At 39.1% G+C, this 14,835-nt stretch overlaps 1 protein-coding gene across 1 annotated transcript; it reads right to left on the bottom strand.

Annotated features, from left to right (window-relative positions):
• Positions 1–6,391: 6,391 nt before the first annotated feature.
• Positions 6,392–12,447, bottom strand: lrit3a (info leucine-rich repeat, immunoglobulin-like and transmembrane domains 3a). Its single transcript, XM_054598226.1, has 4 exons — positions 12,332–12,447; positions 10,783–11,249; positions 7,642–7,947; positions 6,392–7,419 (listed from the first exon to the last, which is right to left on the bottom strand). The coding sequence occupies exons 1-4, from the start codon at positions 12,445–12,447 to the stop codon at positions 6,392–6,394; spliced, it is 1,917 nt and encodes a 638-aa protein (XP_054454201.1).
• Between the last annotated feature and the right edge of the window lie 2,388 nt (positions 12,448–14,835).

Consider the following 14,835-nt stretch of genomic DNA (forward strand, 5'->3'; position numbering starts at 1 on the left):
CCCAGATAAACAATATAATGAATGTCTGGCCTGGGATCCCCAAGATGGCTACCGATAAGTTGCTCGGAGGCATCCAGATGAATCACTAATTGACAAGTTCACATGGTGGTCAGCATGATTCTTGACCTAGTAGATCAGTTCATTGTTTCTTATTGGAAAAAAACCAAAACGTGAACTCAAACCAACATTTTCCATTCTACGAAAAGACACAAGAAAGCAAGCGCTTCTTAACAGCAACGCCCAACATCAACATCTGCTCCTAATGCATGGCAAAGCAATCTATATGGATGTTGATATCCCAGTTTACATTCTTATAACATTCATTTGGACAGTGTAAGTGGCCATTTTGGATGCAAAGCCAGTTCATTGGGTTAGCCTATGCAATCCTGTGGCTCATCAAAAGAACCAAATACTTGATTATTTGATCTGTGGATTAAATGTTAAACCCTAAATGAGCAAGACTGAATATAGACAGTTAGGGTTGGGCTTTATGACAACAAATACAATACATGAGACAATATTTGTTTGAGATTTCAGCATACTGCCTTAAACAACCTTTATACATTTGGAGATATGTGGTTGTATTTGGCTCTTTATGTTGTAAATAACTAAGCAGGGCTACTTTATGGTAGTATTGGATTTACAGGCTTGTTGCATTAATGTGTTGAACTTAACTCTGCCATCTGCCATGACAGAGGTTATTCGTACAAGATTTTGGACATCAGCCTTTACCATCTGTAAGCACTTACTGATGTCCTTGTGGCATCCCACAAACAACTTGGGCTCAGCCTGAGATACTCCCACTCAAGCACAGGCCACTTTACTGTCCCTTTGCTACAGTGCATAGTATCGTCTGGTTAGCAAAGTTTACTTTGCCACACATGCTGTAAAGTGGCTGACATTTACACTCCGTCTCTGCTTTACTTTATGGGGTAGGGGGGTGGGGTACTTCTTGTTTGAGCAACTTGTGTTTTATTTCACTTGATTTATTCCAACTAAGAATATTATTAAATGTCTATTGTTGAAATTCAAAGATATACAAACTAGATATACAGACATGAACTTCAAGTAATACTAAACTTAAAATTGTGACAGAAAATTGATCAAATAAAATGTTATGGTGGTCAAACACTTTTTTTGCTGTACACTGAGGATTGGACATAACAAAAAGATCTTTGTGCAGTGTGGCTCTGTGCATTTGTATACATAATAATATTTAGTCATATATTGAGCATCATCACATTTTACCAATATGTATTTGTGCCTTATGAAAGCAGTTCTTCTTCCCTGGCCAACCTGCCCTGTCATATTACTGAACAATTTCACCAGAAGTCCCAACTATACTGAGAAGATACTGTTTTGATTGTTTGGGTTCTCATCCTAACTACAATCCCAAAAAACTTCTGGCACACATGGTTTAATGATAAAGGACCTAATACACAGCAGAGTATACAGTTCTCTAAAGCACTGTCAGCATCCCCTCTGTCAATATAATGAATTAGGAGTATCGGTCTAAACAGGAGAAGTTTCAACCAAACTCACCCACACAGCTGCTGTTTCTCCCCGCTCGCGACAGTCGTTCATCCCAACATGCCGTTCCGAGGGCCAGGGCTCCAGAGCTTTGCACCATGAAATAGATGAGCGCTGCTGTGATCGTTGCAGCCAACATAATCCTGCACGCCGTCCTCGCCTCAGGAGCTGCACTTGTTCACTTTTTCTCAGGCATTCCCACTTTTAGCACCGGCACACAAGAATTCCCCAAAATTAAGCAACATTTGTTTATGGACTGTTGGCATCCTTGTCCAAGGCTTCAACTTGAAGAGACAGTGGAGCTTCACATAACAGAAGATGTCGCGCTAAAGAGAAATGTAATACCCCAATGAAAAGATGGAGTACGCCGAATGAAGAGTGTAATACTGTCAGTGCAGAGTTCAAGAAAAAAAGAAAAGAAAACGGTGTGTGGGATCCTCCTCTCTCCCCTGTTTGGACCCCAGGCTGCCACTCTGTTTTGGAAGCAAAGATTGAAATTCCTGACACCCCCGTGGTAAATTTTGCACATGCTAGTCCAGCATTGGAGCAAGATCTTCTTTAAGCTACAGTCAGTGTCTCAAGCAGAATGTGGAATATGTAAGAAATGAAGCAGGGCTGAAGAAAGGTCCCACATAATAACAACATCTTCCCCCTCACCCCACCCCCTGACCCATGTCCTTTATGAATGTGGATGGATGTGTCTGTCTGAGTGTTTGTGTCTGGGAGAGAGAGAGATTTCGAGGTGGACATTGCATTTAAAGCTATTAGACTGAACAAAACCCCTCAAATATTCATTTATTTATTCATTGGGGATCTAATTTGAACTTTTTCAAACTATAACAGCATTCAAAAATGACAAACACTTACAGCACGAGAGTAATTTACACACTACGCACACAATAGACACACTGTTTTGTGTCTTGTGCGTGAATGAGAAGTCAGACTGTCTCCTGTTGAAGGCTACTTGGGGGGAATCGGTAGAATGAGTCATTTATAGAGAACGAAAGGAGGAGTGGAGCAGATTATCCATAAATTGTTTGTCCTCTTTTTACCCATGAGAACAACCAACAGACTCCAGGAACCAAAACCTCTATTCATTCTCTCCATGACTAGGATATTGTCAGCAACAGCGTCACCAGTAACCTTGTAGAGGCGCAGTAAAAGATGTACACGGCTGAGAAAGTTGCCTCGTCTCCAGACTAATGTTAGCCGTCTGAAGGGCACTGACCTTTTCCCACGATTTCACCCCCTGGCAGATAACAATGAAAATGTTAATGTCTATAATTTCACTTCAAGTGACCGGTGTGGTGAATGTCAATCACACATGGGTTTGAATCATCAGGAAAAGTGCGTATCTAGGAGACGGCAAGAGTGTAGATGCCGCTGTCATATTTAAATGCCACCTCATGTCATTGCTTATCTAAAAATAATAAAATAAAAAAATAGTTCCAGTCCTTAATTTCAGCTGGGTGAGTCACCTTCATGCAGTTACAATACAAAGCATTTTAGACAAAACTCTTTTTATTTAAATAATGCCATGCTGCCAAATTGTCACTCGTACTAACATTGTCTGCTGCCTAAAGCCTGCTGTATATATTTAAAAAATATATACTACAGTATTGTTGTAATAATGTGTTTATTTCGGCTGCTTAAATGTTTTCTATGCGTTTGTCAGGTAACGTTACCTTACAATTCCATTTTTTTTTATGATTTCAGTAAATAATATACTGAGTTTCTGTACATAATATACTATGCTCTTTCTTTTTTATATATATATTTTTGCCACATTGTTAATATACTCTTCAAATGCAACCTTACTGTAGGTGCTCCATAATGTTTGCAGTAATTTAAATGAGTGAAAAGTAAATGGATTGCAGATTTACGATCAACCGCACTGACTTATCAAGCTCATCAATGGCTTTGTGCTTCCCCTACGGCTTAAAGGGCTAAGGATAAGCTCAGTGTTTCACATAAACATCATGCTGACAGAAAATTTGCTTCCAACATTAATATCATTAATCTCTTGTATTACAAAATGGTTCATCAATCTATAACGGCGCCAAGTCGTGGTTGGCAGGAAGTTTGTGGTGTGATTGTAAAGCCTCCAGAGAAGTGTCTGGATTTGCTTTTGTTGACCACAGCCCAGCAGCAACTGGTTCACAATTAAAGAGGAAATAGATTCATGGGAGGCAGAGCTCCGTCTGCAGATGAACTTTAGTCAGAAGTGTCGTATTTGTTCTGCCGTAGTCTGTTTATCTTTACATTCAGAGGCAAGAGCTGAACTGGATAAAACAACGAGAGACATAATTGGCATTTGCAAAAATCAATAGCAAGTTTATTTCTATAGCACATTTCCAACACAGGAATTAGTGTGCTTTAAATAAATAAAAACAAAGTGGGATGTCTATGTATAATATATGCTTAAGAGATAACACAAAGTATATAAAGAAGTTATTAAACAAAGAGTAATATAATTAAAAGATACAAAATATGAAAGGAAATACAAAATTAAATTAAATTAAATAAAAGATTTACAAAAAATTGTAGCTGGATCATAGGCTTGTTTGTTTCCGTTGCATAAGGCATAACAGCTACATTGGCACATAGCCAAGGTGTAACTAATTGAAACACTCTCCCTAATGCGAACATTTTTATTCTATTTATTTCAGTTTTATGGCAAAAAAAATATGGTTCTCAGTTTCAAAGAATGTTGTAAGCTGTTGCCTTTTGGAAAAGAGTTAGTTCAGTCGAGTGTAATACAGAAGTGTTTGAAATGTTCTTTACTTTTACAAGGAACTTAGTTGCCAGCAGGTAAAATTCTACCTCAGTCTCCAGCAGGAGGTTTATATCTGTCTTTGACATTTTCACTACTGCCTTGGGCTATTAGGATAGATCGTGAGTGTGCAGTCGGAATAACAGACAGTGTACAGTCAAATATGTTAATTTAAAAGTGATGAGAAAAAAGCTTCTTTCCTCTGGCAGTTCATATCAGTCCGTTCATTGATCCGTTGTTCTGTCTATCTCTCTCTTCCTTCTCTCTATCCTCATAGCCCTCGTGCCTCTGAGAGCTATCCATCAATCCATCCATCCATCATTCCATCCATCCATCTACCTATCTATCCATCCATGTACCTATCTACCTCCTTACCTACCTACCTATCAATCTGTGTATCCCTCTGTCTATTCATTCATAGTTTATTTATCATTATCAGCCCAGCCCTTGTCTACCATCCGTTCTTTCTGTTTGTCAAAACAGCCTGGTTGTTGCCATGATAACAACACAGCTGTTGTTAGAGATTACTTAGTGCTGCGGGCTCATACAGCTGGTGGCACAGAGGTATCCATGGAAACAGTTTTCCACATCTACCCATCATCATAGCGAGGTTTTACGAAAGCACCTGTTCAGAGGTTCAGAAAGCGTGACAACCGTGACCCATTGATTTTCAGGATGAACACGTCTTCTCTGGTTCATAACTGAGACATGCATTGTGTCCGTGTTGTATAAAGTATTGTGTTTGAGTCATAACTGACGATATGCAGCTTTTTTAAGCACTCTTTTCTTCTTTGTGTTTGTGTGTCTTAGCCCAAGCACCAGCATCGTACACATGGAAATCGACTGTGCAGTCCACACAAAGATAGTATATGATGAGCAGAGCATCCTCATCGTATACTACTGTGTACAGTACATGGAGTACAGTTTGCATTGTAACACTGGGATTTAGTTTCAGCTGGAGAAGCCCAGAGAGAGCACACAATCTGCTGCTGAGATAAAACTGAGAGATTATGGGAGAAACTAATTCTGCAAAATTCAAAATGACATAGATTTTAAATGTACTTGGAGAATAGTATGGTGCCAGAGAAGGGTGATGTTTCTGGTGGGGCTTTTGACATCTGAGTCGTATTATCTTAAATGTGTTAGTCTTTAAAAAATGTCAAATTTATCCATTTTGTTGCATCAGAATATTGCTGGTATATTAGAGAGGGACAGTAAAAGTGTGTTCTTGAGGCTTTCTATCAAATACACAAATAAATGGCAATTAAAAACACCTATTGGCATCATTTTGAAAATTGCATTCGAGAGTGCACCTGTCTACGCCAATAACACAGATAGCATACCACACATAGAATTTAACAATTCTAGTTCAGTTTATTAAAAACCAATGTACAACTCCATTTATAGACAAATGCACACACAAAGTCATAGAAACTGGCAATGTTTATCAGACGAGACACATATTCTATCAAACACACTGAACATACTTTCTTGTCCATTAAGGCAACAATCAGCTTGATGCTTAAAGTAACAATAATGTTGTAAATGTGATGGGAACTGGATAATGGGTCTTTTTTTTTTTTTGACACCACCACATAATATTCATTCTGACACTTCATCTTTGGCATTGGGTACAACATAAAATGCCACACACAGCTAACGGACAGGCTCTTTTATGGTACTTTTTATACATTATATAAGTCCACCAAAGATGCCGTGCTGTAGTGACAAGCATTCAAACTCTCTTTATCAAATATAAGGCTCCATAATAAATAAGGACATGACATTCAGTAATTGACTGACTTAAATGGGCTTTTAACAAATCCCTAAATAACATGAAAAATGTTACCTGCACCTTTCTAAATCACTATTTAAATCTTTATAGATTAATAGTTGATGGAATATGCAGAAAGTGTTCAATACTGAAATTGATGTGCCCCAATGTGTGAAACAGATAGATTTGTATAAAGATTTATGAATTATTTCATAGTTAATAGTTTATCAGTGTTTTTAAAAGGCATATAAAGAGTATTTCATAAAAATGACTTACTAGCATGGTGTTTGGCCATTGACCATGGATTTCTGACGTCAGCAGAGATACTCAGAGCGGGAACTGTCACTCTTATAGGTCATCTGAGAGTCGATGCTTGACCGAGAGCACAGCAGCATTCGCTCTGATTCATGAGTTGCTCTCCTTGCCCAAAGCTCAGTTGGATGAGAGTTCAAGGTCCTTTGTTTCATTGAAATTGTCTCAAACTTGACATAGCTGTCTTTTTCAAGCTCCTCTTCATCTGAAGCCGTGTCACGTCCCTTACAGTACAGATCGAGAATCTTGTAGATCAACAGTGCAATAAGGGACACAACCAAAGCACAAGCAATGCCGCTTATGATAATGAAAAGCGAGCTCTGCCCACCATCCTCTACATTGTCCAATGTGTAGAAGTCAATGCAAGGATCTTTTCCAGCAGTACTACCTTTTGCTACGAGGCAAACCGAGTACCTCATCCCAGAGGACAGTCCCTCGAGAAGCACTTTTCCACTGCCCGCATTAGTCTCCAGTGTCCTTTTGATGTCATCCTCATCATAGGGTGAGTATACCACCGTTAGTGGGGCATCATTTGGTAACCCATCTGCTGTCCAGAGCAGCACTGCAGTGTCAGTGGTTTCCTCTACAATCTTAAGGTCTTTGACAGACATTGATGCATCACTTTTCTTGCTCTTTTCATCTGCTGCGAGCTTTCTCCCATTACCTCCTGGCTGGGGTTTTGCTTGTTTCGATGAGCCTTTCTGTAAACTGGTGCTGGTGGTAGTTTTCGGCTTCTTAGGAGCGGCCAATGTCGACGTTCTTGGTAGAACTGTGGACGTGGTGATGGGCGAGGTGGGAATGTCCGTGGGGGGAGTTATCGTTGTGCTTTGGCTAGTCGGTTCGGTTTCGATGGTAGGCGTCGGTGGAAGGATGGTGGTGCTGATGGCGCCAGCAACCGAGATAGAAATGGTGGCGTCTGCATTGCCAGCAACATTCTTGGCTTTGCAACTGTAGTTCCCGGCGTCTTTGTGCAATATTCCGTGCAAGCTCATGATGGACCATCTGATGCCCTCTCCAGGTGACTCCTGGACTGTAGAGGGGAACAAGAACACAATAGTGAACAAGGATCAAGTCTTTAACTGCTTTTCCATTGGATTATGACTTTCCGGCACCTTGCTCCTCTAATGCTTCCCACACACCAGACAATGAGAATTTACACACGATATATTGTTACTAAAGGTTCAATAAATCTGAAAACAGCCTTGTTTCTGCTATCTAAAATGCTTGAACTTTAATAGCCTGCATATTATACCTGTGTTGTTGACTTGTGTGCCATCTGACTTCGCCCAATAAAGAGTTGGTGTTGGAAACCCTGTGGCGTCACATCGCAGAAGGACATTGCTGCCCAAAGGAGATGTGATCTTTGTTGCCGAAGTCATGACCGAAGGCTTCACACAATTGTCAAGTTCAGCACGCTGAAAAGGGACACCAGCCAGATTCTCTGGTCCACCGCATACTAGAGATAGGTCCATCAAAACTACTTGTGTGCCAGACATTTTGGAAAGCTCAATCAGCTTGGATATTTTGCAGTCACAGTACCAGAGGTTGTCTTGGAGGCCTGCAGATGAAAAAGATTAGACAAATTAAGATCAGATTGCTGTTTCATACCAATGCAGTGTCAAACAACATCCTTTTAAACAATATATATTTCTTTAAAGCACTCTGTTGATCATAATTGAAAGAATAGAGCACACACATGGTACTGAATTATGTTACAATATGGCTTATTGACATTCAGACAACAGCTGCAATGATTTTGGTGCTATGAAGTCATGTTTGGAGAAAAAACTTCATAAAATGGATAATAGTATTTAAGGCAGCTTTTAAGACTCTGCAAGTGTTGCTTTATTCCATGGATGGCATGGATAACCAGTAGAATAGCAATAATAGTGTCTCATTGGCAAATTCATAAGTAGGTCACAAAAACCCCAAACCAGAAATAACTTAACGCCTAATAATAAACTCAATTGACTACCAAGCAGGTAGTTGCTACCATTCGGTTGCACCCATGCAGGCAAATGAACATACCCCTTATACCTATATATATATAATATATATATATATATATATATATATATATATATATATATATATATATATATATATATATATATATATATATATATATATATATCTCCCTTACACATTGCTGTAAACACCTGCTGCACACAATAGGTAAGCACATGTACTGGTTCATATTAAAGCCCTTTAACCAGATTAGTTTGTCTTAACAATAGCAAAGCACCTAAGCTGGCTCTGGCCTCCCTCGAGTTTGTAGCAACACACTCTTTGCATTAACCTTTCTCTTGGCATACATGCGAATAGATCACTGACAATTTAAACACTTTATTATCCATGTCTTAAGATCCCTGAAATTCTGGTTTCAAATCCAAACCCTATTTTAATGTTTTATATTTTAGAATTATAAAAATGAATAAAGACATCATTCAAAACAGTAAATATACCTCTTAAAAAAATGTAATACACCTCTTTTATAATACGAACGTGAAATGGTGGGAAGAAATGCTAAAGAAACTGTCGTTAATTAGTGTATGGATTTTTCTCTCTCCGTATGGCCTAATCCTGTTTCTCCTTCAGGTAACCAAAGTACACGGCCATGTCTTTCGGAGCGGATAAGCTAGCTTGCCCTCATACAGCCTATTAACAATATCCCTCCCCACAGTACATGCAACACAGAGTGAACAGATAAACAAATATTGTAAATTGTATATGCTAGGTTGGTAGAATCTATAATGGTAGAATCTACCTGCTCACATTCAGTAAAATGCAAGGAAGTGTCAAATATAAGGCTATAATAAATAGATTATTAAAAAACACAGAAGTAATTGTTTTACTTTTCCTACACAAACATCCTTTTCCCCCTGCTTTGAAACAAATACGCAAAATTTCCATCTGCATATTTCCTCCCTTCTTGCCTCCCCTTTACTGTTTCTCATCAATGAGGGACAGGGCTATAAATAAGTTACCGTTGGTTAAAGATATTTAAATGACAATTCCAAAATCAGTGTTTTTGTTTTCGTGCCAATGAACAAACAAGAGATTGTCGCTGGTAGTTGTTGCGCTTTCTAATCTATCAGCTCGATCAGAATCCATTTTACTATCAGTGTATGCTGACATATCGCCGTGGTAGCCCGAGCTGTATATGCACAAACGTAGGGAACACCACTCTGTTATCAACTGATTGCAATCCCCTGACAAGATGAATATAGAATAATTTAACTGAAGTCGAAATACTGTAACATTTACTTTGGACTAAACCTTAAAACACTTTTCTCTCATTTTTGAACCAAAGGTGTATCAGTGTAAGTTTGCTCTGAATTACCAAAAGGAAATAAATCTGCTCTATTCATTAATCACTACTGTTTTTAGGAATGCACAGAAAGTTTTTGTAATTGTCTCATTATAATAATAATAATGTCTGGATAAAGTAAATTATAATGTGCACTCAGTAACTGTAATGTAACTTAAAGCAGTTATTGACTGAGAATAAACTGCGCAATGCAGTATATTGTGTACTCTTAACTGCAGCATCACATAATTGTTAATTTCAGTGTCTTATGTACACTCTTAACACTACTTCAGCACTAAAGAGAAAGCCCTATTCATTTTGAGCAGAGCTTTTTTTTTCTTCTTAAAACATGTAACCATGTGTCTCGCCACTGCAAGCTATCCTCCATATACAAATGTTGCTCAGGCACAATTAGCATAAGTGTAATCTTGTCACTGTAATTGACTTCAGCTAGAATGAACTATGACACTAAATCTTGGAGTGTTTGGGTTCTGGGCGTTTCAAAATGTCAATGAAGCAACTAACAGTAGGAGTATCATAAATTGTGATAAATGTTTGAACACTTGAAAATATCACAGGTCAACTTTGCTTGAGCTTTTCACACTGCCCTTAAGGGGGCTGTAGCCGGGGGGCTGAGAAAGCTTTCACACTGGCGCAGTCCTTAAACATTTTTGCGGGCCTTTCCCCTGAAAAATCGGAAAAGTTATCACGGAGCCAAGAGCCCTGGGCTAAGAATAGGCAGTGTGAGGAAATGCACTTGCTGTACTTGGTTTGTCTAATTTGTTCAGCTGAAGTTGACCCTGGCTTGGATCGGCAGGAAGCAGTCTGTTAAATATTTAACAGTTGATTAGGAAAATAACTTGATCGTGTGGATTGAGTGGCAACTCTGCCAGTACTTAGAATAAGCTAATTTGATTGTGACCTGGCATTTACTGCCAATAGAGGTTTGAGTTAGTTAGTCTGACTGGACGAACAGGTGATGGACGGAAAGTTCCTGAGGTAATTACGAACAACCCCAAAAGTATCCTGCTGTGGCCCTAATGTGTTATAAAACTAAGCCGGACACAACCTTTCTACCCTTACCTAACACAACTTTCTGGGTGACATTAGCGGAGATAGGTGCTCCATTGAAGGGGGGCCAGATGTCCATGAGGTCAGAGGGCAGGGTGGCTAATTTGTTGCTGGAAAGATCCAAGTAGTTCATGTTGCGGAGGTAGGGTATGGCCTCGTTGGGAATACTAGCGATTCTGTTGTTGTGTAGATCCAGTGTCCTCAGCCTGGGCATCTCTTTGAGAGACTCCCAAGGGAAAATGGAGATCATATTCCCATCCAGCCTCAGCTCGTGGAGCACTTTGAGGTTGTAGAAACTTGCAGTATCCACTGAGCTGATGGAATTGTAAGTAATCCACAGGTACCGCAGATCCACCAGGTAGTAAAAAGCTTCTGTGGGGATTCGCCGCACCATGGTTTTCTCAATGCGAAGTTTGACCGTATCCACAGGGACGTTGACAGGGATGTCAGACATGTCTGGATCATTGCAGAGCACTGATCTGAAGAATAAAGATAAAGAAAAAAGATACATGGGTTAAATAGTTTGAATGTATCCTATGTCCAGATAACATAACTGTTCTACAAAGCGTAAATCTATTATAGTCATGGATAAAGTCCTATTTACACGAGAATCATTTGCATTACTTGATTACCAGCTATTACTTTTAGCTTTTGGTGGCTATGATGATGTTGTCAATAGTCCTGTACCAGTACATGCGCTGATATACCTTTTTATAATGTCATCTTTATTAATGTCACTAATGCCCCAGTCACCTTTTTCCCCTGTTTTGTAACTGGCAAATCAAACTTCTCACTCTTGTCTAACTTTTTAGTGAAAATCCCCTAATAGAAACCAAACCAACCCAAGGAATTCTGAAATAGCATGCTGCTATTTAGAATTTCCTCTCCTTTATGTTAGACTCCACATTAAGGACTAACCTTGTCCTTTCTTTGTCGCCAAAATTCGACCGCAAGGTGATGGATGCTATGTGGAACAGGGTTCAACACTAATCAGACTGATTATGCAGGTGGCCATTAGGTCTTCCTCAGGGATAAAAGGATTGGCACGTTGCCAGGAGACATACATTATGTCAATACAGGTCGGTACAACCTGTTGGAAATTGTACTGTGGTGCATTTTTATATCGTATCTATATATCTTTATATTGACAGTACAATTTTTTTACTTTAGATGCAGAGTTCAAAGCTACAGTACAATGACTCTGCATTTTTTTCCATTTGTTGATTATCCAAATGGGATCACAATAACAAAACTGGTTTCACACAGTGATGGAGACGGCATGGCGGAAAAGGTTTTAGCTTTGTTCTCCTCATCAAAAATGTTAATGTAACTCATTAAGTGCTTCCTCTTTACTTTCCGTTGATTTAACACAGATAACACACCAGGCGGTCTGCGTCCGGTCGTACTTAATGTTGTGCTCATTCAGCGTTTAGAAGGATCTCTTTTATTTGTAAATTAAGGTATAGAGAAGGTGACCTAATTAGACAAACTTTATTTTTTTATTATAATTTTCCAAATTGCAAGTGTGTGTGACTGAGAGCACAATGAAAGAACAATTTACCTGGTTCCTGTTCCATCGGTACGTCCGTGGAAGACACAGGTGCACTGGGACGGACAGAAGGGATGAGCCATAGTGAGGCAGCAGACGAACACATGCACATAGAGAAGCCGACGCATGGTTTCACCGAATGCACCCACAGTCCTCACATCGAGAAAAGATCAGGAAAAAAGACATCCGGATTCATTGAAAACCTGAAGATTTATTCTTCCCGGGAAAACAAAAAAACAAATGGAGAATAATGAAAAGAGCTTTCGAGGTCCATAGGAGGTAACAGGCTGAGGATCTAATTACAGTACAGGTCACCTGTCAGATTGACTGCGTGGGGGGTGGGGAGGGTGGTGGATTAGCGGAGGATTTCTTAGGTTTGACAGGGTCACTCAAGCTAGGCGACGGGGCAGGACCACTCATTTGGACATGACGCTAATCAGCTAATTCCGGAGAGGTTTCCCATCAGGTGAACAGCTACGCCTTCCTTAATCCATTCAGTTCCTAACCTCACCATTGCTTATTTAAATTTACCTCACTGATGTTCGTGCCCTCACATATGTCAAATCCATTGTTTGACCCATGGGAACACTTTTAATATGACGCTATGTACAGCTTGGCCCTGCTTACTTATATCCAATCCCTGTGCATTCGTAATAAACCTTGGCTCTGACTGCAGATCCGAGGTGTTTCTTTGCATTCTGACGTAGGTTCCTCTGACTCTTGAGACATTTCTTAAATGTAAATGGATTATTGAGCTGGAGGCCATTTGTAAGATGTGTGAGTGTGTTCTGTCTGGCACTAGGGTGCAAAGTGTAATCTTGGATGTGATTTATTACCTGACTGGGTGCACCAGTGACTCAGGACAGGGGGCCGAACTCAACCTGCCTGCCAATGATAGATCCACAGTTTATCCCTTTCATATTTCTGTGCACACGTTGGTTTAACACTGCTTTGACTCCCAGCTCATTTTGAAAGGGTTGGCTTGAATGTGCCAGAATGTGATGTAAGAGTATTTTCTACCTAGCTTTTGTTATGTTGATAGAAATTTAAGCGTTGCATATGTTACAGCACATGTTTCTCACATTTTGAACATTGCCCTAAAACCCAGATAGTGCAAACTTCCTCTAGTTTAGGATAAACCTCAATCTTGATGGTTCTCCTATTATTAGAATTGTCCTTGATTGTGTTACTTTGCAAACGCAACTTTGGGATTTGACCTCTAGTATTATTATTTTTTTATTTTTTGTCTTTGCTACAGAACGATATATATTCAATATCTGCATCGCCACCAAAATCAATTAACCTAGACTAAAAGTTATATTTATGAACTACATTTAATGGAATCTGCATTGTTGACAGCCAGACATACAGTACAGCCTGATAATCAACATGTATTTACTGTATCAGGTCAATTGTTAAACGACCATCTATATATATATTCTGTATTCGTTTAAATTATAAAAAAGTCTTTGAGAGGGCCTCATTATACAAATCATGAAGGTGTAATACTGTGGTGTCCCAACTTCTGGCTCCCAATACTTTATTTGAAGCGACTAAGAGCAAAGGGAGACATCTAGTGGTATGAGTTAGTAATAAGTGTATCTCCTGGTGATATACATTCATTTCCTTTATTCTCTTAAAATTGTAATAGTCTCTCAAAAATCTAATCCTGCCTAACCATATTTGACGACCCACCTGAACAGGGATATTTTGGCTCATGGGTAAACTATTACAAATCCTATAATATCACCAGCAGGACTGCTAAATCATTTTAACCTGAATGGACACAAGACACAAAAAGTATTTATTAACAAGTACACAAGTGAATTTTATTAATGCAAGCAAATTTGATCATACAGGTCAAATAAGCCACTTCAAGCTGTTGGCACATGAATGTACAAAACATATTCAATTTAAAGCCTGCTACTAAGCATTCGTAGTGAAAGTACAAAAGACTAATACGAGGAGAAAGCTGAAAGCAATTTTTCAGATTACAGAGTAAGCAATGTTGGTACAAGTATTAGTTTTAAGACATGGTTGAGAGCTCATCACAAACTAAATAGACACAACTCAAAGACTACAGTCTCTAATATCAGTAGCATAACGCGGTAAGCGTGGGAGATTTATTACTGCACATATAAACAAAGGGTTGATCCAGCAAGACAGTCAAAGTGTGAAAATGAAGAAGTGAAATAAAGTAACTTTTGAGTCAATAAGACTATATTAATGCATGTCCATGCCACGAAAAACATCTAAATTCACAGTCTTTACTAACAGTACAGTTATCCAACTTTCAGTTGAACACCAATGCACTTACATCTAGAGAGAGAGAGAGAGAGAGAGCACAGAAATGGTCAAATAAGTGCATGAAACTAGCTTTTAGGAATACCGACAAAAAATCAAATTTTGCCAGGCAATGAATCGACAGGCCAACCTTTTGTAATGGGATGGCATCAGGATGTGTAAGCAATACAGTTACCGTCATGAACAAAATTACTGTGACACACATCTCACAT

Source organism: Anoplopoma fimbria, chromosome 4 (genome assembly GCF_027596085.1).
Source record: "Anoplopoma fimbria isolate UVic2021 breed Golden Eagle Sablefish chromosome 4, Afim_UVic_2022, whole genome shotgun sequence".
NCBI classification, from domain to species: domain Eukaryota; kingdom Metazoa; phylum Chordata; class Actinopteri; order Perciformes; family Anoplopomatidae; genus Anoplopoma; species Anoplopoma fimbria.